Here is a 22,108-nt window from a genome sequence, read left to right as displayed (position 1 = left end):
CATCGTGCATCCCCCCCAAACCTTCTAGACACTGCGGTAGGCCAGACACTTCAGAATCCTCGTCTAGGAGAGTCTTACAGAGTAGGGAGGGCTCTGGAAGTATTGCTGAGAGGCAAAGGATCTTCCCCAATCTCTCCCACCTCCCAGATCCCCTGCTCTAACTTCCTTCCTTGCCTCTCGAAAAGGAAATGGCAAAATGAGAAATCCGATGTCTTGAGAAGGAAATCAAACTTTTGCGATTCTAGGCAATACAATCTTAGAACTAAAAGTTGCACTGGGCGCTGCTGAAAGTCTACATTTAGAATTTAGGGAAAAAATGCTGCTCCATCAAATTGTAAAAGCAAGACAGAGCAGGAAGCTAAAGGCCAAAAATGCCATTTCCACTACCGTCCAGACCTAGAAACTTCAGTATTTATTCAACACTGGGGGAACGATGATTGACACTTAACCTGGCCACAGTTCTGCAGCTTTTTTAAAAAACCCTTTTCCTTTTCTTCCAGACTTTCTGTTTTTAGGGTTTGTTGTAAATTTGGTTTACGTGCTCCTGGCGGGTAACGCAGAGCGCTAAATCCATCATTGCTGTACCTGTGGTTTCCTTAATCTTGGGGAGTCGATGACATCCGTCTCTCAAAGTGCCAAAGAGGGGTTCGGCATTAATGGCCGTGTGCAGGGCAGGCACCGTCATCCGCGGACACATCCCTTCGGTCTGTGGGTGTAATTCCTTAAAGGCGGCTCCGTGGTTGGGAAGCCCAGTGGCTCTCTCCTCGGAAGGGATGTAGCTCACGCCTTTCCCGGAAGCCTCAGGAATCAGGTGCTTCCCCATGGAGGGGCAGAGCGGAGACTCCACCGGAGTGGCACAGGTGCTGCCGCTGCTACCCGTGCCACAGCCCGCGTCCACCGAGGAGCCTTGAGAGCTCTGTAGAGAAAAATGGCCCTCGCTCTGCAACGACGACATCCGCTTGGCCAAGTGGTAGTCACAAAGGCGGCCCACGCTCTCCTCCGCCTCGGGGAGCTTGGAAGGATGGTCACAGGTGGACGGGTCAGCATCGTCCGGGTTACCCAAGTCTTTGGCTGAAGACACACAGGTCACCTCTGTTAAGAAGTGGTCCCGCTGGCCAAGTCCTGAAACCTCAATGGCTTCTCCATCAGGAGCCCCATCGTCCTTCCCTTCGGTCTCTGTGGTTCCCATGGCCAAAGCTCTGGGAAAGGTTATCCCTGTTGCTGCTTCCAACCCACTTTTTTCGGCCATAGCCCCCTCACTGGCCACGTACCATCTTTGGCTGTCCTTGCGAAAGGCAGTTCTCTCCAGGTTAAAAGTGCTCAGGTGTTGACTGTCCCTTGAAGACACACTAGCAAATTTACCTTTGGCGTCCTCCTCCGCCTCTGCCGTTTTGGTCCCCTGCTGTTTCTTCCCTGGCATGCTCCCATTAAGGGATGCTTTCCCCTCCCCATCGGCCGGCTGGCTTTTCCTTTTGCTGGTGCAGGAATATGCCATCGGCCCAATGTGCAGTTTGCCAAAATAGTCAGTGACTGACTTAGTCTCCATGGTTTCGGGCTCCATCTCCATGTGGTCCGAGTGAAGTATCTGCTTGGAAGGCACAACTTTGGGCGGGAGGTCGCTCACCGGACGGGCAGGGAGGGCGTGGGAGGCCTTTGGAGGCAAGGCCCCAGCTGGGCTTTTGGAGGTGGGGAACTCTGTCTGCTCTTCCGCAAGGGGGTGGTAGCCTTCGTGAGTGGCCAAGAACATGCGGGAGAGGTTCTCTGACTGCTTCTGGGCCGTGGCCAGTTCAGAACTCTCCGTCATTTCAGAAGAGTTAGTTTCATTGCCCGAGTCTGAGGAGGACTCAGGACTATAAGCCCGCAAGATGGCTACACCTGCAGGCCGTAAAAACAAGAACCGGTTAATGGATGCGTCACAGGCACTAGGAGACATGTAAGAAAATGGGACTCACTATTATTAAAACAAAAAATACCAAGTTTTTCCCTTTTCAGTAAGGACTCTGAGTTTATTGCACAGCTGTTCCGGAAATGGGGGGGAGAAAACGTGCCACGTGTTTTAAAAAAAAAACCACCAAGGACACCACACACACAAAAACCCCATGATGGCAGTTTCAGCACGTTTAGGAAACGGGACATGCGTGACATGAAGGACACATGACAGGACTCCAAGGGCGGATGGCTTGAAAGGATGAAATGATATGGCTATCAGTGAATAAATGTAACAATCGTGAAAGAACCTGAATTGTCACTGGTCTGCTGATCTTCTGACACGGACAGAGCTTCTAGAGTGTCCAGCGTGGAAACGACGGCGTTATCCAGGCCCTTCTCACACTTGCCCTCGGCGCTGGTGGGCACAGTGTCGATAAGGGACACGGGGATCTCGTCGTTCTGCAGGGTGCCACCTGCCTCCTTGTCCTCCAGGAAGGAAGCGGCCTGGCTCTGACAGTCCTCCTCGTCGGAACTATCTCTGAAGCCAGGCGGAGGCGCGGCGATAGCCATGTTCAAGGAACGCAACAGGAAGTCATCCTCATTGTCGTCCCCTTCGGGAGGGGGCAGGGACGTGAGGTCAATGATGTCATCGCTTGAGCCAGACAGGTTGAGGATGGCCGGCTGGTTCATCTCTCCCACCACGAGGTCCTCCTCGCAGCTCACCTCGTCCTCGTCCTCCGCGTCATCGGTGTTCTCTGCGTAACAGATGTCGTGCAAGAGGGGCTCCTCTATGCCCTGGGCGGCCTCGAAGTTCTTCACGTCGCCTATGTTTGCATACACAGAATTGGCCACGAACTGGATGCTCTCTGCGTCTGGAGTGAGATCCAGGCTCTTCGTGTCATTGGCACCGCTGATGTAGAGATTCCTCTGCTTCTCCAGCAGCTCCGGACTCTGGTCCAGTAGTCTTTCATAGCCGAGAGTCGGGGGAGTGATACCATCGTCCAAGGCGAGATCTCCAAAAATAAAGGACACTTTAGCTCCTCTTGGAGGCTCCTGTGCTTTCTTTAGAGCTTCTGGTCCTGAGAGAGTCAACAGGGACCGCTGAGCTAGACTTCTGTAGTCGGCCTTGCACGGAGCATCTCCCGGCTGGGTCAGCTGCTGGCTGAGCTCGTCTGCGCTATAGGTGTTGTCCATATACAAGTGCCGGTGGTGGTCTTTTGGACACAAGGTGCCATCCGGAATCTCAACTGCCTTCTGCTTTGCATCTATGTATGTTATCTGCGCTTCTTGCTCCCCTTCGCCAATGAATGTGGTCACTTGGGGTATACAGTTCCAATCTGGGCCAAGGAGGTTATGCTTTCCTTTATTTTCAGTTCCTAAAGAGAAAGAGTCATGCAAAGACACATTACTGTGCTGTCTGGTTTCTGGGGGGCCTTCTCTCTGTTTCTTAACTTAATGGCTTGTAGCACCACTTTTGTGAATACGGTTGTTATTCAGCTTTCCAAATACGGTAGCGGTCGATTTAGGCTTCAGGTGCAAGGATTTCTTGGTTAGGAGAATTGATACTGCAGAAAATAGAATTGCTATTTGATAAAATAGAATACCATCCGAGAGTAGGGAACTACAGTTTACTTCCATCTGATCTCTGGTTCTAGCATTAAAAGGCCTCATTTATGTCTATAAATGTGAATATACAACATGCCTTTAAAATTCCTTAAAGGCGATAGTCCAATAGGCTGTTATTCCAGAAAACAGATTGCCCTATTCTTTGTGAGATCTAACATTTCCCGGTTTGTACAGGGAGATGTTGGACTTTCTCCTCATCGAGTTAAGAGAAGGTCAAGGAGCCTCATACTTCTACCACGTGTTTTAGGAAATATTGTAATGATAAGGTAATAATAAATATATACATATAATGTATATTAATAAAAACTAATACTACATATTGCAATGGTGGCACCAAAACTTCTCTCTTTAGCCTTTTCCTGTCCTTGTGGGTGCGCATATTTTTTTACGCATAAATGCCAGTATGCATGCCTGTAAGCACACACGCACACACAGGTAGGACGTAGAAGGTGGAGCATTCACAGGTAATGTACCCTCTCTGCTATTTCTACGCATAGTTAATACTTTGATGAATTTCCATTTTTACTTGTATCGTGAAAACTCCTGAAGATTTGTTTGATGTTCTTCAAGAATTAAAATTGCAAAACTCTAATTTAAATACCATTGTTTTCTTTGATCTTCAAGGGTCTTCCAATAGAGAATTCGGCTGCGGAGATTCTGCTCTGATATTTACCAAGACAGGGCAGCGAGTCATTGTGTCAATACTGCTTTGTCAATTCCAGAGGTGACATTTTGAGGAAGTGTTAGGGTCACAAATTGTCCCATTTGTTTCCTCAAATTGCCCTCTGGCCCAAGTTTGAATAATACTGAAATCAGATATACAAGAGATACGGGAAAAAAACCAGTTTTACTGAAGAGGTTTTGGCTCTCTCCCAAATATACAATGGACTCAATGCTGCACAATGTTCCGAGTCATCTTACTCAATACATATATTTTTATGAATAGCAGGTAAAGATAAAATTTTGAAGACACTGAGTTACACACCAGCCATACTTACGTGCTGCCTTATAACAAATACACCTGTCGGGGTTCAGCACTGTTTTATTAACAGTGGCATGGATTATGACTGGCTCTGTGTGAGTGAGAGTGTGTGTGTGTGTGTGTGTGTGTGTGTGTGTGTATGTGAGGAGCGTGGATTGTTGGGAGGAGGGAGAGTGGTTCAGCAAAGTCGTGAGACGGCTCTGGGTTTAAACCAGGGGTTGGCAAATTTTCTCTGTAAAGGGAGGGCCAGATAGTAAATATTTTAGGTTTTGTGGGCCAACAGCTCAGTTGAGCAACTACTCAACTCTGCTGTTATAACACGAAAGGAGCCATAGATGACACATAAGCAAGTGGATGTGGTGACTTGAATGGTGACCCCCTCAAAAGCTAAGAATGTGACTTTATTTGGAAAGAGTCTTTGCAGATATAATTAAGGATCTTGAGATGAGATCACCCTGAATTATCTGGGTGGGGCCCTAAAATCCAATGGAAAGTGCCCTTGTAAGAGAAAAGCAGAGGGAGATTTGGGCCACACAGAGAAGGAGGGAAGACCGTGAGAAGACAGAGGCAGAGACTAGAGTCATGCAGCTACAAGGAATGCTGATGGCCACTAGGAACAGGAAGAGGCAAGGAAAGAGTCTCCCTGGAACCTCTGGAGGGAGCGTGGCCCTGCCAATGCCTCGATTTTGGACCTCTAGCCCCCCAAACTGTGAGAGCACAAGTTTCTGTTATGTTGTCCCCAAGCTTGTGATACTTTGTTACGGCTGCCCTAGGAACCTAATACAATGTACAAGTTTCAATGAAACTTTATTCACAAGAGCAAGATTTGATCCATGGGCCATACTTTGCCCACCCCTGGTTTAGACCAACAAGAAATCTGAATAGGTCAGCAGGCTAAAAGCAAGTTAATAGACTTTCCTAAGGCTCAGAGATGCTTAGCTATGTGGGTTCAGGGATTCTGAAAGTACTTGAAGGGTTAATTTTCAAGATAGTGAAGAAGAAATAGGGGCTTACTGTTCCTGGTTAGAGATCTTGATGAAGGTCTTTGATCAATTTGAGACAAGAAGAAAATACATACTCACTCTTGGCTGCCTTCCAGGAGGGTGTACTGATTTGGCTTCTGGAATGGTTTTGGAAACACAGAAGGATGTCTCCTTCTAGGGACGAGCTGGCCTCAACAGACTTTGCTCTGTATAGTTTTTGAGTCTCAGGAGATCTCTGGGGGATTTCTGAGGAGAAGGGAGCCCTTTCAGCCATTAGAGGATCCTAAGTCCCGAGCCGCAGCTCTGCTTGGGTCAACCAGTTGCTTTTTTGGCGTGTGCCATCTCTCTCACTCGTCCTCCCTTATTAAACACGCACACGCACACACGCCCGCCCACTTGCGTGTGCTATTTGTAACATGTGCCCTCGCCCTCATTCTCACTGTCGAACCGAGAGAAATTACCGAAAGGATGAAGTTCTAGTCTTTCTCCACAATAATATAATACTTTTTGGAACTACGTTTTTGCCTCTTGAAACTTTGTTCAACATCACATTGTGAGTCACTATAAAGTGGACAGAACTGAGGCCCCTCGGTTCTGTAACCATTTGTAGAACGGTAGGTTTGGCTTTCTTCTTGTACCCATACAAACTTAACAGTCCGTGGGGAAAAGGTTTGATTTTCACAAGAAATTTTAAGATTTTAAGATTTAAGATTTTCCGATGTGAAAGGATTGTGTTAAATTGCGGAACTGCTCTTCAGAATTTCAAGCGTCAGCATTCAGTTGCTCTAAATCTCCTCGCTCAATGAAAACATGTGGTCGTAAAAATATTTACCACCTCCTTTTTGAACCTACTTATTTTTAATCATTTGTGTCTCTTAGAAACAACAGACACTTCGAGGTGGGGTGGGATGAAATCTAGCCGCAAGTCCCAGCTGCCTTCCAGCAGGCCTTGCTCACCTCTCTTTCTCTCTGGTTTTCCTTTACCCTTTGACGGCAACTGTTTCCACTTAACCAACCGTCACAATCAACTGCATGCCAGTCTGTCTGTGTGCCCAGCTACATATTACTATATATTCATGGAATAATTTCTGTTTTCTGCTAAGTTTAAAACGAGGGGATCTTCCTTCCCTTCTTTTTCCTTTCCCCCTTTTCTCTCAGTAAAAGTGACAATAAAATTTGTTCTTAAGAATTTCCCTTTCTTTTAAAAGAAACCCTAATTATGGAGCCCCTGGTTATACTTTTTTCATGGGTCAGTAGCTCTGGCTTGAATGGTAGGGTCGTCTGTCCATCAGCCATATTTCCTGAGGGTCCACTACAGATGGAGGAAAACGTTCAAACACTGAAGAAAAAGGTTCTAGAACATGCAAACTACTATATATAGAATGGATAAACAACAAGGTCTTACTGTATAGAACAGGGAACTATATTCTATATATTGTGATAAACCATAATGGAAAAGATTATGAAAAAGAATGTATATCTGTGTATGACTGAATCACTTTGCTGTACAGCAGAAATTAACACATTGTAAATCAACTATACTTCCATAAAATAAATTTCAAAAAAAAAAAAGTTCTAAAATAAATAAAAACCATCCACCCTCAAAGAAACTATCAGTTTAACAGCTGCAGCCCTCCTTATCCTCACTTTGGAGCTATGTCTCCCTGTCAAGTCGCTGAGATGAATTATTTGATCTTTGCCATTTTGATGCTTCTGCTAAAAAGCTAAGATGGCTTCCAGGGTCCCTTCTACAGCCTGAAGTACAAGGGCTGGGCAATTCTCAAGTCTTCCTGTTGTAAGGCTCCCAGAATCCTGGAACCTTAACTAGGGACCAGCCCTAAAGCTGGGGGCTCACAAGCCCTACTGGGCATTCCATCCTTAGTTCTCTGTGCCCTGACTCACCTCTAGAAGAATGAGGCAGTAAAAACTTAGCCGTAAAGGCTGAGGCCTACACCCTTCACAATAATTAAATCACTGCTTTGGAAGCATGCACCCAACATTGCCAAGTGATGTGTAAAATATGATGGAAAAATCAACATCTTCGTTAAAAAAAACTAGACCATATCAGAAGTAATTGGAGGGTTTTGTGTTACATTTGGACACTAGATGTTTTTATGTGTACAATTTTAACTTTTCAAGAAATATCCTTATTATTGTTGTCGGTGGCGTGGGGAAGGGAGGTCGGTGCCTCGTGAGTTTAGGAAGAGAATACCTGTCTCCTGGGTCCCTGCGTTTTTCTTGTTGGCCATGTTAAATATCGACCTCCTGGAATCCACAAGCAGCCGGTAGTATCCAGCCGTTAAGCAGGCCAGGTTCATGGCATCGGAAGATTCCATCAAGAGCGTGATGGGCTACACAAAAGAGAATGTTTTGGTTAAAACCATCCCTCCTTTATAACCTCCCTCAAGGGACAACGGCTACGTTTGTGCTTATGAAATGTGAACAAACGGAGTTTTGGAGCGACCGTTTCATTGAAGAAACACAAATGGGGAAAGGTCAGGCATAACAGAGAGCCTGACTGAAAAACGTTCAGGTGACAACATTTTGAAAGCCTAGACATTTGGAATCTTTCCCAAGTCATACTGGATTTAAAAAAAAAAGACTGGCTTTGTTCCAAATAGTTAATATTTTTAAAAGTCATAGTTAAGGAGTCAGTTACTAGTTGTGAACCCGCCATCTGAAAAAAAAATCACAGGAAGATTAAGTTTGGGTTCGTGGTGAAAATTCATGTTGAAGTGAAGCAAAAATCAAGTGGAAATTACTGCTAAGACTGAATGAAAAGTGTCAAAGAGATCCAGGAAAATGATGCTTCTAAAAGAAACTGTAAATTCAGAGGAGGGCAAAACAGACATGGGAGTTGAGAAAAGGCCCTGCCAGAACTTTCTGGAAACTATGAGGTTACCATATAACTGGACGTGGATCTTGGGCATATAGGGAAGCAATTATCCTCGTTGAGTAAGGAAGGGTGGACTTGCTGGTGTGTTCTTGTTGAAAGAGAGAGAAAGTGAGAGGGAATTAAGGGAGCAAAGAACAAGCAGACACCCAGAGAGGCACAGAAACAGCGAGATGACAGGCCTCTTGCTTTCACTGCCAGGGGTAGCACCCTGGCCTTGGCTGGTGAAACCGAATTTCCATCCAAAGCCCCTATACTACTTGATGTGCTGCCTTTTCCTTCCATTTCAACTGTGGTCTCCCTCCAAGCCACCCCACAATTCTTTTTAGTAGGCAGGAAACCATCCATAGGGTCTTGTCACCCATTTCTGTTGGTGATAGATTATCCCTGTTATCAGGTCTGTGATGACTGCACCCGATATACCCTTTCTTCCGCCTGTTTTCCATGACAGGCTATTGCTCTCAGCATCTTCGGTTATGGACCGGGACAGGCACGCCAAGTCTCCTCTTGGACTTTCTTTGCCATGAAGTCAAGGGCAGCACCCTGGATTCAGCCCATGAAACGCTCAGGCCAGCGCGCCTGAGCTCCGTGCTCGCCCTTTCACGCTCGTCTCTTCCTGCTGCACTGCACACTGAGGCTCCCCTTTTGCTGTGCAGAAGCCCTTTCCCACATCCTCCTTTACTCTTAATCCGCCCCTCCCACGCCCTGGTGGGCAGGAGGCTGGGAGCGGGGTAGGGGTAGGGGTAGTTCTCACAGCACCCCTCCTGGTTCACCCTGTTTCCTCTGTGGACTCACTGTCTCTCTTTGGATCCAGTGCCTTTTCTCTATAGAAACATCAGATACATTAACGCTGCCAAAATCCAATGACTCATCTATTACAAACTGGGGCAAGAAGGTGGGGACAGGGGACCTGGATTACTTCCTGTCAACTTCTGTTTGGGGAGAAAATGTCTGCCCTCTGAGGACAATCTCAGATAGTTGTTTCAAATGAAATGGCCGTGATATTAAAGGGGCCAGATGTTCAGCCAGCACTAATTGCTAGAGCATGAAAAGACAGATTGACTAAAATACTGTTTTTCCAAAAGAATAAGCACATACGGATGCAACCTAACAAAAGGGAAAGGGGGTTCTGAACAAAGTTGGGAAAAATCTCCCTGACTCTATACAAGAGCCACAGATTCTAGAAAGTAAGTCGGGAGACGTGTCCCCTACTCTCCATGTACGGTTCATGCACTCTGGAGCCAGAAGGGACTTTAGAAATGAACTCGCTTGCTTTCTCACGTAGAGATGAAGAGATGGAGCCCAGAGAAAAAGAGTGACTTGTCCCCCAATCACAGAGCTATCTAGTGAGGACTGGAGCCCTCACACCTGAGTTGGGTGGACTTCTTCTGCACCCATTGCGCCTTCCATGCGCTGCACATGTTGCAATTTTGCCTGCTTTATAAACATCAGCAGCATTATCAGGGAGCAAGGCCATGTTCAAGACCACGTGTCAGTGTCTGAAAGACTCACCTTCACGTCCAGCACATGGAGCTCCACCCTCACCAAGCTCTCCTCTTCAGTAAACATCTCAATCCTATTGACGTGGCTGAAGTCAGCTAAAAGAGCCACCAGATTGGTTTTGGTGTTTATGACATGGCTTATGCCGTAGCGGGGCCCGACCAGGAGGGTCACTTCCGAGCGTTTCTCGGCCTGCTGAGAAAGAGACGTCGACAAAATATTAAAAATACTAGACCTCTGGGAATTCCCTGGAGGTCCAGTGGTTAGGACTCCGCACTTTCACTGCCCCGGGGCCCCGGGTTCAATCCCTGGTCGGGGAACTAAGATCCCGCAAGTCGCGTAGTGCGTCCAATAAATAAATAAATAAAATTAAATAAAAATACTAGACCTCTGAAGCACCAGGCGAAGTTGAACCTGAGAGTCTGTTTGTATAAGATCACATTTTCTTTAGAAAGTATTCCTGGGTTACATTGTACTAAATCATCCAGTCAGAAGAACCAGATATATGATTGCAGCGAGGCTCTGATAAATTATGAATAATGTAGAAAGTAAATGCTATCATAGCACATATATTCATTATCATGAGAAGCTTTTAGAAATGAGGATTTTTTTCCTCTTTTTGAAATCATTCTGGCCCAGTGATTTAAAAGGAGGCCACTGTGAGAGCGCATTCTCTCGGCTCTTCACATTTCTTTTTCTAGGGCATTCTGCAGTGGCGTTATCTAGCTTAACATTTCTTCTGATATTTTCAGACTCGGGTGCAGTCAATTAGAAATAAGGGCTGGAAAAGATTCACAGCTGATTTGCTTTTGTCATCAAAGACAGCTCATTCAAGACAGCCTAGGCAGTGACATTTTGCAGGCCTCTGTGGCTTCCATGAAAAAGCAAGGAAAAGAAATTACCACTAATGTTGCCTTGAACACACGGCCCCCATACAGTCGAAGGTCACTGAGGAACTTGAGATAATGGACCTTGGCTTGCAGTGCGGAGAGCTGAGGAGAGAAAAGAAACCTCAGGTGTTCACTCCATCGGGTGTGACTGTGTTCCTGCTGGACACCAGCCGAAAACAAGGGCAAACGAGGAGGATGCTTCTACTGCCAACAGATGGGGTGTGACAAGGGCTCTTCATGAGGAATGAAAGTAAACTGCTCTGTATTTGGTTTCCTGATCAAGGGCCGCAACAGGACATCTAGATTTAAATCTTTTCATTTTGGGGGAAAAATATGGATTTGCTGGGCCACAGCATTCAACAAGTCAGAATGAGATGATAGAATTCTCCACTGCAATGGCTGCCTGCAGAGTTTGTGGGAGCTGCTGTGGGTGTGATTGAGTACACACCTGCAATCCATAGAAAGCCTTTTAAATGGGCTCTTCACTCCCATCTTGTTTCTTCCAGTCTTTGCAAGTTTTTAGGGAAAGTGAACTTTCTGAGCACCAATCATTGTGGAAACGTTTGAACTCACTATCTAAGTCAATTCCAAGAAATGATTCCAAGAATTCAATTCCAAGAATCTATTGATTCAATTCTAAGAATCTATTGAGTTTCATGAATGATTGACAAATGAAATTTTATCCAGGTAAAATTGATCTTTATAAAGACTTAAAAATGCAGATTCCCATATCCTAAAAAAGTACTTGACTGAAAAAAGTCCACGTTTCAATCTAAAATATTATACAAAACTACTAAACATGAAATAGATAAACAACAAGGTCCTACTGTATAGCACAGGGAACTGTACTCAATATCTTATAATAAACCATAATGGAAAAGAATCTGAAAAAGAATATATACATATATATATACACACACACATATATGTATAATTGAATCACTTTGCTGTACACCTGAAACACTTTAAATCGACTATCCTTCAAAACAAATTTTTTTTAATTAAAAAAAAATGAAAGAAAGAAAAAAAAGTCCACGTTTCATACCAAATGTGCCAGGAAAGTTTGTTAGGGGTGAAATTTTCCAACGAGGTGTAGAACATCAAGTAGCAAGGACTGTAAAACTCTGTTTTCAATTGCAGATAACCTGCCAACTCATTTGTCAACCGTACCTCAATGTGCTATCCTTTATATAATTGTAGTTTAGAACCAATCACCCAGCCGACTTCTTTCAAAAATCCAAAGCACTTTGCAAATTGATTTGAAATCAAACCACTCACTCTTAACTAGAAAAAAAAAAGACCTTTATAGAAGGACAGTGATAGATGGACTGATCTTAGAGCAGTTTTCCAAATTATTACAAAACCAGTGGGCCAGGCTTGGAAGAAAATCACACCAAGTCAATTAAAAGAAAGTAGCTTTGGGCAAGTCAGAACTGATACTTAGAACATCTTGACCCATGACATCCTGCTATATTTCCATAAGCTGAATGCTTACAGAAACTGCGAAGTAAGTCAAAGGTGGCTGATAGTGTGTCAAAGTTGATCACACGTTTAAAAAAGTCATTGGGGGTGAGGGGGGAGCAGAAATAAGTATGTGTTAGCCAGTAAAAAGGACTTAAAATCAGATACTAAGACCAAAGAACTACCCACACAAATGATTTGTATGAGAGTCACACACGTTTCTATGGCTGATGTCATTGAGAAACTGTTCTTGGGCTGTCAGACTGCCTCCAATTTCATAGGTCCTGGATTTTAAGGCTCCTTCTCTTTCTGGTTCCTGAAACCCTTTGCTTTTATTACCAATAAACATAACTCTCTATTCTGACCAAGAGTATATTTTAAAATGTCCTTTGTGTCTCTTTTACTTGATTAAAAAAAAGGAGATTTTAACACTAATGATGGTGAATGACAGAACAAAGTTTATCTTCTCTCTAAAATTAAGATTTAATTCAGTGGTTGTCAATTGGGGGTGATTTTGGCAAAATCCAGAGACGTTTTAGTTTGTCATGACTGAAGGGGTGGGTGCTACTGACACCTCACGGGTAGAGGACAGAGACGCTGCTAAATATCACACAGCGCACAGGACAGCCCTTCTTCGCCAACAAAGAATGATCTGGTCCCCAATGTCAGTAGAGCCAAGGTAGAGAAACCTTGGTTTAATTCATGTGGCATCGAGTCTGCAGGGACCCTTAGTAGCTGCTGTGCACTTAAGCTGGTCTGAGTGGTAAGCGAAAAGATGATGAAAATAAGAAAATATTGTGCAATTCTATCCTCTAATCCCAAGGTCTCAGAGGCTTTGCAAGGTTCTCCTGCATGCACACGTGAACGGACACACAGTCCGTACAATAAGGAGTCTACAGCTTGCAAGGAATAAATAGGCCTCCATTAGAATACTTAGCTTTCATTTAGTCTTAGAAACATGTTAATAGTTAAAAAAAAGAAGGTTATATAGTGTTACATCCTCTGCAAATCTGGTGCTAAGTATTTTATTCATGGGCTAATTTTAAACATTTAAAAAAATGTATGCAAGCCTCTCTTTTTAAAATCCATTTTCTATTAAGATGCAAATGTGATACCTTTTTACCGGGTGGTACCAAGTTTTGATTTGCTTTGACAAGGTGTGAAAGTGCTTTCTTTATGTTCTTCTCTTTCATGCTTTGCAGCACAGCAGAGGGAAGAAAGGTCTCTAATCCCCATTCTTTTCTGCAATAAAGAGCATATCTTTAATTTCACATTCTTGTGATGATTAGGTATCTAAGACAAAATGGCACTCTGATGTTTGTTGGAACAAATGAACTCTTGGTAAGGCAGGGAATGGAGACAAGTCCCCAATTAGGGAAGCAACTTTTAATTTAAACTCAGGAAACATACTATTTGATCATTAATCCATATGTTTGCATTTTAAAAGAAATATATTCTTCACTCTCCAGAGAGAAGGCTAACGAGGCATTTGGTACCAATGGAAATTGAACAGACACTTTATCCAACCCACCTCTGAGTCTCTTAGAGTTCATTCACATATCTGAGTTTGTACTTCCAACACCAATTTCTCTCCATCCCTTTGTTTATTCCCATTGCCACCTCTCCCTGTCTGCCCATGCTCTGTCTTTCTGTCTTCTCTTAGAAGGACGAATATAGCTCCTTCATGCTCCCAAACCATTCTTTCCTCCCCATTTCCCTCATCAATGGCGATTTCTCCAGAGACACACAATTCTCTTTTCTCCCACCCAGATAGTATCTATCTAACTCCTTCCGTCAACATTTCTTGCTGAGGAGGGGAGGGGGTTGCTGGTTTGGAGTCAGGGTAGGGTTCAGGACCCTTAAGCATGTCTGGTACTGACAGGGAGATGCAAACATCACTCATAGGTGTGGATATACAAGGAAAAAAACAAACAAATGGGCCTGGGTTAGTATATTCTTGCCAAGAGCCCATGTTCCCAACAATGACTACAACCCTATCCTAGGAAGGTTCCATATTTTGAATTCTAGGAAATTTATCCTGATTGGTCATGTGCCCAACCAGTATCTTCTAAATTATGTGAAGACTTTCGAGAAGGTTCTGGTTATCTCTCCGGCTCCAGATCCTCTCTAAAGAAGGGTAGGAAGACAGCTTTCCTCCACTTGAGCATTCACACCCTTTTCACTAGTTAAGATGGTGTTTTTTGTGATCACTGCTTTCTTCCTTCTCCTTCTTCTCAACTTGTACTTATTATTTTCACCCATCACTTGGCACTCCTTATGGGCTACCCTGTAATTCTACTTGTATCATTATTTTACATCATTACTTTTCATTCTCTGTCTTGTCTTTATAATCAGATCACAAATTCTTCAAAGGTTAAGATTATAAAATTTACAATATTTTCTTTTCTCTTAGTATAAATACAGTAAGTCCCCTACATACGAACCTTCAAGTTGCAAACTTGCAAAGATGCGAACGTGCGTTCGCATCAACGTCAGGCATGAGTGAAACTGCAGCTTGCCCTCTGTGTCCTACTGCTGATGATCCTTCAGCCCTACCATCTCCTACTTCCTCTCCCTCCTCCAGTCAGTAACTCTTCTTGCCTGTTCACTGGATGCCAGCCCCAAAAGTACGCCAGCTGTTGTACTGTACTACTGTACTTTTCAAGGTACTGTACTGTAAGATTAAAAATGTTGTCCTTATTTTTGTGTTTGTGTTTGTTTGTTTTTTATGTATTGTTTGTGTGAAAAGTATTATAAGCCTATTATAATACAGTACTATATAGCCGATTATGTTAGTTGGGTACCTAGCCTAACTAACTTTGTTGGACTTAGGAACAAACTGGACTTACCAATGCGCTCTCAGAACGGAACTCATTCGCATGTAGGGGAATTACTGTATCACATAAAATGCTCAATGAACATTTGTTGGGTGAATGAATGAATGAATGAGAACATTAATTAATCATCATAGACTCTGCAAGGTTCTTAGGCAAGTTAGTTATCTCTGGAAGTTTTTGATTGTACCATGCTCAACCTGGTAAAATGTGGGTACAGAAAGCAGGAACAGAAATGCATTTCGGTTGTCTGAAAATCATCTCAAGTTGTGCAGGCCACCTTTTCAAGTGGGATCCAGTTTCATCTGTTCCTAAGAACCTCAGAAAGGGGAATGGATGAGGGTGTGAATGGATCCACTCAAGCGCGAGACCTCTTTGTGAGCCGAATCTCTCTCGGGCTCCAGTCCTGGCATGTGTGGCAAGAGAGGAAGAGACAAACCATCTGCAAAAAGGAGTGGACTGAGATTGGAAGGCCTGGGGTTCTCAAGCTGCACACAAGGATCTGTCCCTAGGCAGTGACAGGAGAACCGAGGGTGGCAAGATCAGGGGCGCTGGGAGTCAGCAACCTGGCGCTCTCATCTTCCCATCTTCTCATCTTTGCAGGCGTGCAAACCCATTGAGAAGAAGTCATTTTACTCCATGGGGGTCGACCTGGCGCTGTGGAACCCAGAAAGGCTTTACAGGCAGCCCATGGGACGCTTCTGTGGGATGTGGAGTTTCAATCAGCCATACGCCACTTGGAGGTGGAGACGGAGCAGACGCTAAGGCCTGTAGTGTTACATGTGCAGCCCCACCATAAACTTTGAAACATGAGTATTCCTTTTTTCTTAGCATTAGAGCTGCCAGGATTAAGAAAATGGTGGCTGCTTTAGGCTACTGGATCACCTTCCAGCAGGAAGCATACAGACTGGGAAATAGAGGGTTCTCTTTTAAAGGACGACTCTTATATAAGCTCGTCAACTGAAGGCAACATAAACTGCTTTTTTCTAAGAAGAGGGGATCTTTTCCAGCTAAAGAGGTAGTACACTGCTGTTGTAAATGCCATATTCAGCAAGAGAAGGCATTTATTTTCCAAACAGCATTTGATTCATGAAACAAAGTTTGTGTGGCATCCTTTCCCATGCTGTCATAGTTCTTTATTACAACTACCATCCTTCCTGATTAGGACTCAAAGAATTACTTTTTATACTGCATTTTGATCGTCTAAAAGTAATCTGTGGTTATGCACACCATTTTCTGAACACAGGTCTTCAAATGATCACACAAACTATAGCCCGATGTGGAGTCCCACCGCCTGTGTTCGAATCCTACCCCCTCTAGTTAATAGCCAGTGTGACTTAGGCAAGTTATTTAACCGTCTGTGCCTCGGCTTGCTCATCTGTCAGTCCTACTGATTTCATAGGGAGGTTTTGGGACTCAAACAGCTTAACGTCTGAAGAGTGCCGAGACCAAAACTTGGTTTAGAACCAAGTTCATTTAGGAATTTAAAAATGTATGCTTCATTTTAAATGTGACCCTCAATTTAACCACAATTCTCTAAAGGTGGACTATGTAAGAAATGGTCTCTTCCACCGAAAATGAACAGAATATTCATATATTTTGCCTCTGGTTAAAAATGCTCTGCCACAAACAACATCAATTTTGGAAATAGACACACATCAAAAATACCCTTAGGCATTAAGGAGGCAGCATCTTTGTCTCCGAAATGGCTCCGAGAGTCAACACTTACTCAATGTACTTGAGGGAGATTTTCTGCGTTTGCTTGGTGGTCACGGTTGCAATGTACATTTGCAATGCCGCCAGCCGCAGGGCGATGTCATATTTCAGCTCCGGCCCAAACCGCTCCTGAACGACATCGTTACAACTCTGAAAAGAGACCAGCAGAGGGCGCAGCTTGTCAAAGGATGCACTGCGTTGCCTTAGAGGGACAGGTGACAGACGTTTCCCCACTGTCCCACCTTCACTTCCAAGGCAAGGGGCTAAATGTGGAAACATTTTCACCGCTGCTTAGAACCGAGTCAGTATTTAAGTGCACGCACAAACACAGAGACCACACAAACGTTTAACATTCATCACGAGTGAGCTGCTATTTAAATATTTAGCTTTTTGTAAAAATAATGAGGAAATGAGGAATGGAATTTCCAAACACAGGTGCCACGACTGAACACGTGAAGCTCTTAGTAGCATGATGTGGCTTCTGTAGCTAGGCTGCCGGGATTGGAATCCTGGGTTCCAATCCTCTTTTTCCACTTTAAGAGGAAAGAATCCTCTTTCTCTACTTACATCATGTGACCTTGGGCAAGGCCCTTAATTGTTCTGTGCCTCGGTTTCCCCTTCTGTAAGTTGGGGATAATACTTCCCATTCGCAGAGTTGTGACAAGGATTAAATGAGTTAACAAGCCCTCAGAATTCCACCTGGTAAACTGGAAGCGCTCACACGTTTAGAGCTGTCATCATCAATGTCACCCTCTTGCTATCATCCAGAGTGGCTTCGGGGAGGAAGAATGAGCAAGGTGATGGAAAGCAGCAGCTCTGGACCTACACCTGCCTCGGGGTCCTGGCTTTACCAATGGCTACCTCTGTGCATAACCTTCAAGCAGTTTACTTCGCTCTTGCAGCCTCAGTTTACTCATCTGTGCAATGGGGATTCATACCAACGACTTGGCCGGAGTGGACAGGGTGGTGAGGATGAGGTGAGATGCACGCTTTGTCACAGCGCCTTGGCGCACTCAGTGGAGGGTGGCTCTTGAAATCGTCAGTCCGTTCCAGTGGTGACTGCCCCCACTGAGACTTTGAGGGAGTCTCTCGGCTTTAGTTTGTTCACGTGTAAAAGGGTGACACCTACCTCACAGGGTTTGGGGTGAGCATCAGATTGAAGAATTGTAACGTGTCAAGCCCTCCAGGACCACAAGTGAAGGGTCTGAGGGCGCCATTCTCACTCCTGCACGGAGCAAACACTGAGCCGAACGTTGATGGGAAGCACAGTGCTGCTTAAGTATATTCTGCATGTGTGTTTACTTATTTTCGTTATTGGAAACTAGGCTCTTGGGCTAGAAGATATATTTAGCCTCTTTCTCCCTTCTTTATTCTCTGCCTTGTCCCCAAAAGATTTCAAATGAAAAACTGTATCAGGATTTGTTTGGCTCCTTTCTGAGATAAGTACCTTTACGACCACTTCACGTATTGATTCTACTAAATGGGAACATGTACCCCATACGGTTTCTGCATACAGTATTTGCCCTTCGGATACCTCCCCCTGGGACCCTACCTGCCTGCTCTGGGTGCCTGCCTCGCAGCCCATCCCTCACCCCCAAAAGTGAAGCCACATTCCCTTCCTTCCATCCTTCACATGGTTTTCCACCTTCGCTTTTCCTTAAAATCCCACATCTATCTGGATTGCACTGCACTCCTGTTGGAAGCGGGTCTGATTAGAGGCAGGAGACAGCGTGGCTCTGAGGGAAGCTGCCATTTTGTTTTGCTAGTCTTGGATTTATTTATTTGCTAGTCTTCAGTTATTTCCAAGAGCCCAGGGTTGTCCACAATGGGATACCAGGGGTTTGAGGGTCCAGATAGGGTCATTTTATAGTCTCGTGAGGGATGCGGGTGAGCAAGTCTCTTGGCAAAGTGCCAGGCCATAACACGCACTCGAAGAACCAGTTTTTTGATAAAACCATTTTGATAGATCACTTTCTTCTAGGACTGCTACTGCATGACAGATTTGAAACAGGATTTTAGCATAGAATTTAGAGACAAAAGCTCCAAGTTGGATCCTAGGCTCTGTCAACTACCAATCAACTGACCTTGGATGTGGCACTTCATCTCTCGAGTCTCAGTTTTCTTATCTGAAAAAAAAATGGGCTAACAACAGCTAACTCTCAAGATTGCTAGCATACCTGCAAGGATGTTTCATAAAATGGAATGTGCTTTATAAAGGTGAGTCATCACTATCACTTGTCCTCTGAGTTGTGACTGCGGTTGTTTTTTCCCACTCCTGTTATACCCTGTATTTAACCAGACTTCTGAGTGGATTCTTTTGTCAAGGTGATTAGTCACTTAATTACATTATATAATTAGTTCAGACTGATCCCGGAGAACTAGTGTGATGTCTGACATATACATATTTTTGGTACAAATTATGCATTTATTACTCTCAAGTACATTATTTAAAATATAGTTATACACACAAATGGCGGTCATTGTTTTGCTAAACAGAGGTCTCGACAGACTCCGCTTTAGACCTACAAAAGTTCATTTATAATGAACATGTGAGATATTAAAAAGGAAACCAATACTGCTAAAGTGTTTGAAAACATTTTGTAGCTTTATCATCCTGTTTACCAATTGGTTTAACCATCTTTGTTTTAATAGACAGTGGACAGCTAAATGTCAGCATAGCTTATTATAATTATGAAATAGAACAGTCTGGATTATTAGGGTTTACTGTTATTATATATGCTGAAATCTGTAAAATACTTCATGGTCCATTAATGGCTAGGAGATTCTTATATATTATCACTATCGAAACCTCTGTGGTCATTGTCATGGCTTGTTAATGGCCACTGCTCTCATTAAGAGCCCACTAGGCTGAATTGATTTTTGTCTGTGTAACATGATAGACATTGTTTCTGTTTCCTCTCTTGTTCTCTAGGCTAATTTTATTGCATCTTTTTAGTACCTTAAAATCAACACTCGGACACAGCACCATTCGCAGGCCCACTGACATATGCTACACAGATATGTAATTTTAGACATACTGCACGTTCTGTGATACAAGGCATTTTGAAACAGAGGGTCTGAGTCCAAGAAATTTTCATTTCCTATTCTCAGTGGAGGATGTATGAGATGATGGTAGATTAATTTTGGCCTCTATCGCCCACCATAACATGGCTCCCCCTTCCCCCCGCAGCGCTGGCTACTCCTTGAAGGGATAGCTAATCCACCACCTGTGCAACACCCAAGGGGGGAAAGCGGAAGTGTCTTTGGTCTTCAGCTACTCCCAGGGCAAGAGCCCCAGACAGGTTTTCCTGTTCTCAGGACAGTCCCACAGGTAGAAAAGATGTGTCTTTTGAATAAGAAAGATTCCCATGAACGCATTAGATTTGAGCAAACACCTTAAGTGCTTAGCAGTACTTCTGGGCTACTTAAAAGCTCTCCCCTCGCCAAGACAAACGCAACCGGGCTCTTCTTTTAGAAATGCAATGGACTTGTGATGTTGCAAACAGAAGCCAAGTAAATGGCTTTAAAGCATCATCTTGTTAATGGGATGAGTATATAATTATAGAGAATGACAACTGAATGCATCTCACGTTCTACAGCCACGTACTGATCGGCACCTGTAACTACTTATTTGCAACTAACAAGCTAAAAACATAGCACGTGACATGAGTTGCCGTGGCAGAGCCCCGAGTTGGTTCTCAGAAGGAATATGGGAAGATGCAGTAATAGATCAGCTGAGAATCAAGCTGTCCCGTGCAGTCAGGTCTGGGTTACCGGGCCTCTGGGGAAGAGGGGATATTGTAACCCAGGTAACCAAAGTTTAACATTTAAGTTCATTGTTCTGGGTAGAAAATGGAGTGAAGTGCACTGCACATTTCTTTATTTGATAAACAGGGTATATGGAGCAGGATTTGCCTTTTTCTGATGACTCCGGGTTATCTTCATAAACAGTAATCATCCTTCTGAGCTGTAAATACCACACCACAGTCTCCTCCAAAGACCACTGAGGTGGGGAACATTTAACAGGCCTTTCCCTGAGTGCCCCCATCTGCTGGAATGTTCTAGTATGTTCTGCTTCTTTCTCCTCCCACTTAATTTCTGTTCTCCAGGGCTTATTGCCATTTATGTCACTGTTCCTAATTTCTGACATCTATCTTGTCTACATCTCTCTGCCATCTTCTATCTGTTTTCTTTTCACACCCAACTTTTTAAAGATTACAAAAGCTTTGAAATATACAAGAAAATACTGAGAATAGTAAAACAAATACCAGTATATCAACTACCCAGAGTTAACAAATGTTTCTTTTATTTTTCTTTTTCCTACGTTCTTTGCTTTTTATTTCTTACTTAGGGCTCCAGCAACCTTTGGCTTATACAGATATCCCCCAGCCAAAGAGAGCATTGTTTTTGGCCTCACTCTTGCGTTTTCTCCTTTCTTTGCGGTGGAAGGTTACATTAAGGTTTACAACCTCTTTGAGTAATTCTAATGTAGATGCTTAAGCATTAGGTAAGTGGGTTCTTACTGTTTAATGTGATTATATTGGGAATTTAAGTAAGAGTAATGGGAAGCAGTTATAGAGAAATATAGGAATATCGCCTAAATATCAAGCAGATAAATTCCCTTTGGGATAAACAGCAAAGAGTCTCATTTCTGGAAGTCTTGTTTTTTGAAAATTATATCCCAGAATCAGATATAGACAGTCTGCAAAAAGATATATCTTCTTAAAGTTTTACTGCCTTGAAATGAACAATTCCATTACAATGAATATCATGATATTTCAGAACAATCTAAGCACCAAATAAATGAATGAACAAAATAAGTAAATAAAGGAGAAGGGAAAACTCTTTCTTACAGGAGAATGCCAACAAATAACTGAAGAAGAAATAACGGAATTAGACAAATCATCATTTTCAACCATCGCAATAATATTTGGGCAAGAATCATCAACGAATACTAAAATGAACAGGTAAAAGGATAATGAGAGTTGCAAAGTGACTTTCCACAAATTACTTATTAACTATAAAAGGAAAAGTGGTAACTTCTGGAGAGCATCAATTAACATGAATGTTGACAAGAGTCAGTGTGAACCTTACCATGAAGGGGACAAAATGACATCACATGCCTCCTGATACGATGCACTAAGAAGGGCATGGAGTCATTCATGTTGTTGTTCTGCCCCCAATGCAGAGCCTCAATCTGATCATGAGAAAACCCCAGAGAAACCCAAATCGAGAGGTTTCTACAAAATAACTGATCAGCACTCCGCAAAACTGTCAAGGTTGTGAAAGTCAAA

The 22,108-nt window shown here is 43.6% G+C and overlaps 1 protein-coding gene and 1 long non-coding RNA gene across 5 annotated transcripts in view; one reads left to right on the top strand and one right to left on the bottom strand.

Annotated features, from left to right (window-relative positions):
• FRMPD4 (FERM and PDZ domain containing 4) overlaps positions 1-22,108 on the bottom strand; it is a 530,997-nt gene that overhangs the window by 3,770 nt on the left and 505,119 nt on the right. For all 4 annotated transcript variants that reach the window (XM_082446916.1, XM_082446919.1, XM_082446917.1 and 1 more), the window contains 7 exons: positions 16,828-16,964; positions 13,380-13,506; positions 10,816-10,905; positions 9,926-10,108; positions 7,733-7,871; positions 2,238-3,305; positions 586-1,875 (listed from right to left, as the gene is read on the bottom strand). In XM_082446916.1, coding sequence (XP_082303042.1) covers positions 586-1,875; positions 2,238-3,305; positions 7,733-7,871; positions 9,926-10,108; positions 10,816-10,905; positions 13,380-13,506; positions 16,828-16,964 — 3,034 coding nt within the window. The remainder of the gene's footprint in view (positions 1-585; positions 1,876-2,237; positions 3,306-7,732; positions 7,872-9,925; positions 10,109-10,815; positions 10,906-13,379; positions 13,507-16,827; positions 16,965-22,108) is intronic.
• The window catches only part of LOC309652985, a 373,352-nt gene that overhangs the window by 18,458 nt on the left and 332,786 nt on the right, over positions 1-22,108 (top strand). The gene's annotated exons all lie outside the window — the stretch shown is intronic.

Source organism: Balaenoptera physalus (genome assembly GCF_965194825.1).
Source record: "Balaenoptera physalus genome assembly, chromosome: X".
In the NCBI taxonomy this organism is placed as follows: domain Eukaryota; kingdom Metazoa; phylum Chordata; class Mammalia; order Artiodactyla; family Balaenopteridae; genus Balaenoptera; species Balaenoptera physalus.
The sequence above is the reverse complement of the archived record's forward strand: the minus strand, read 5'-3'. Positions and strand labels throughout refer to the sequence as shown.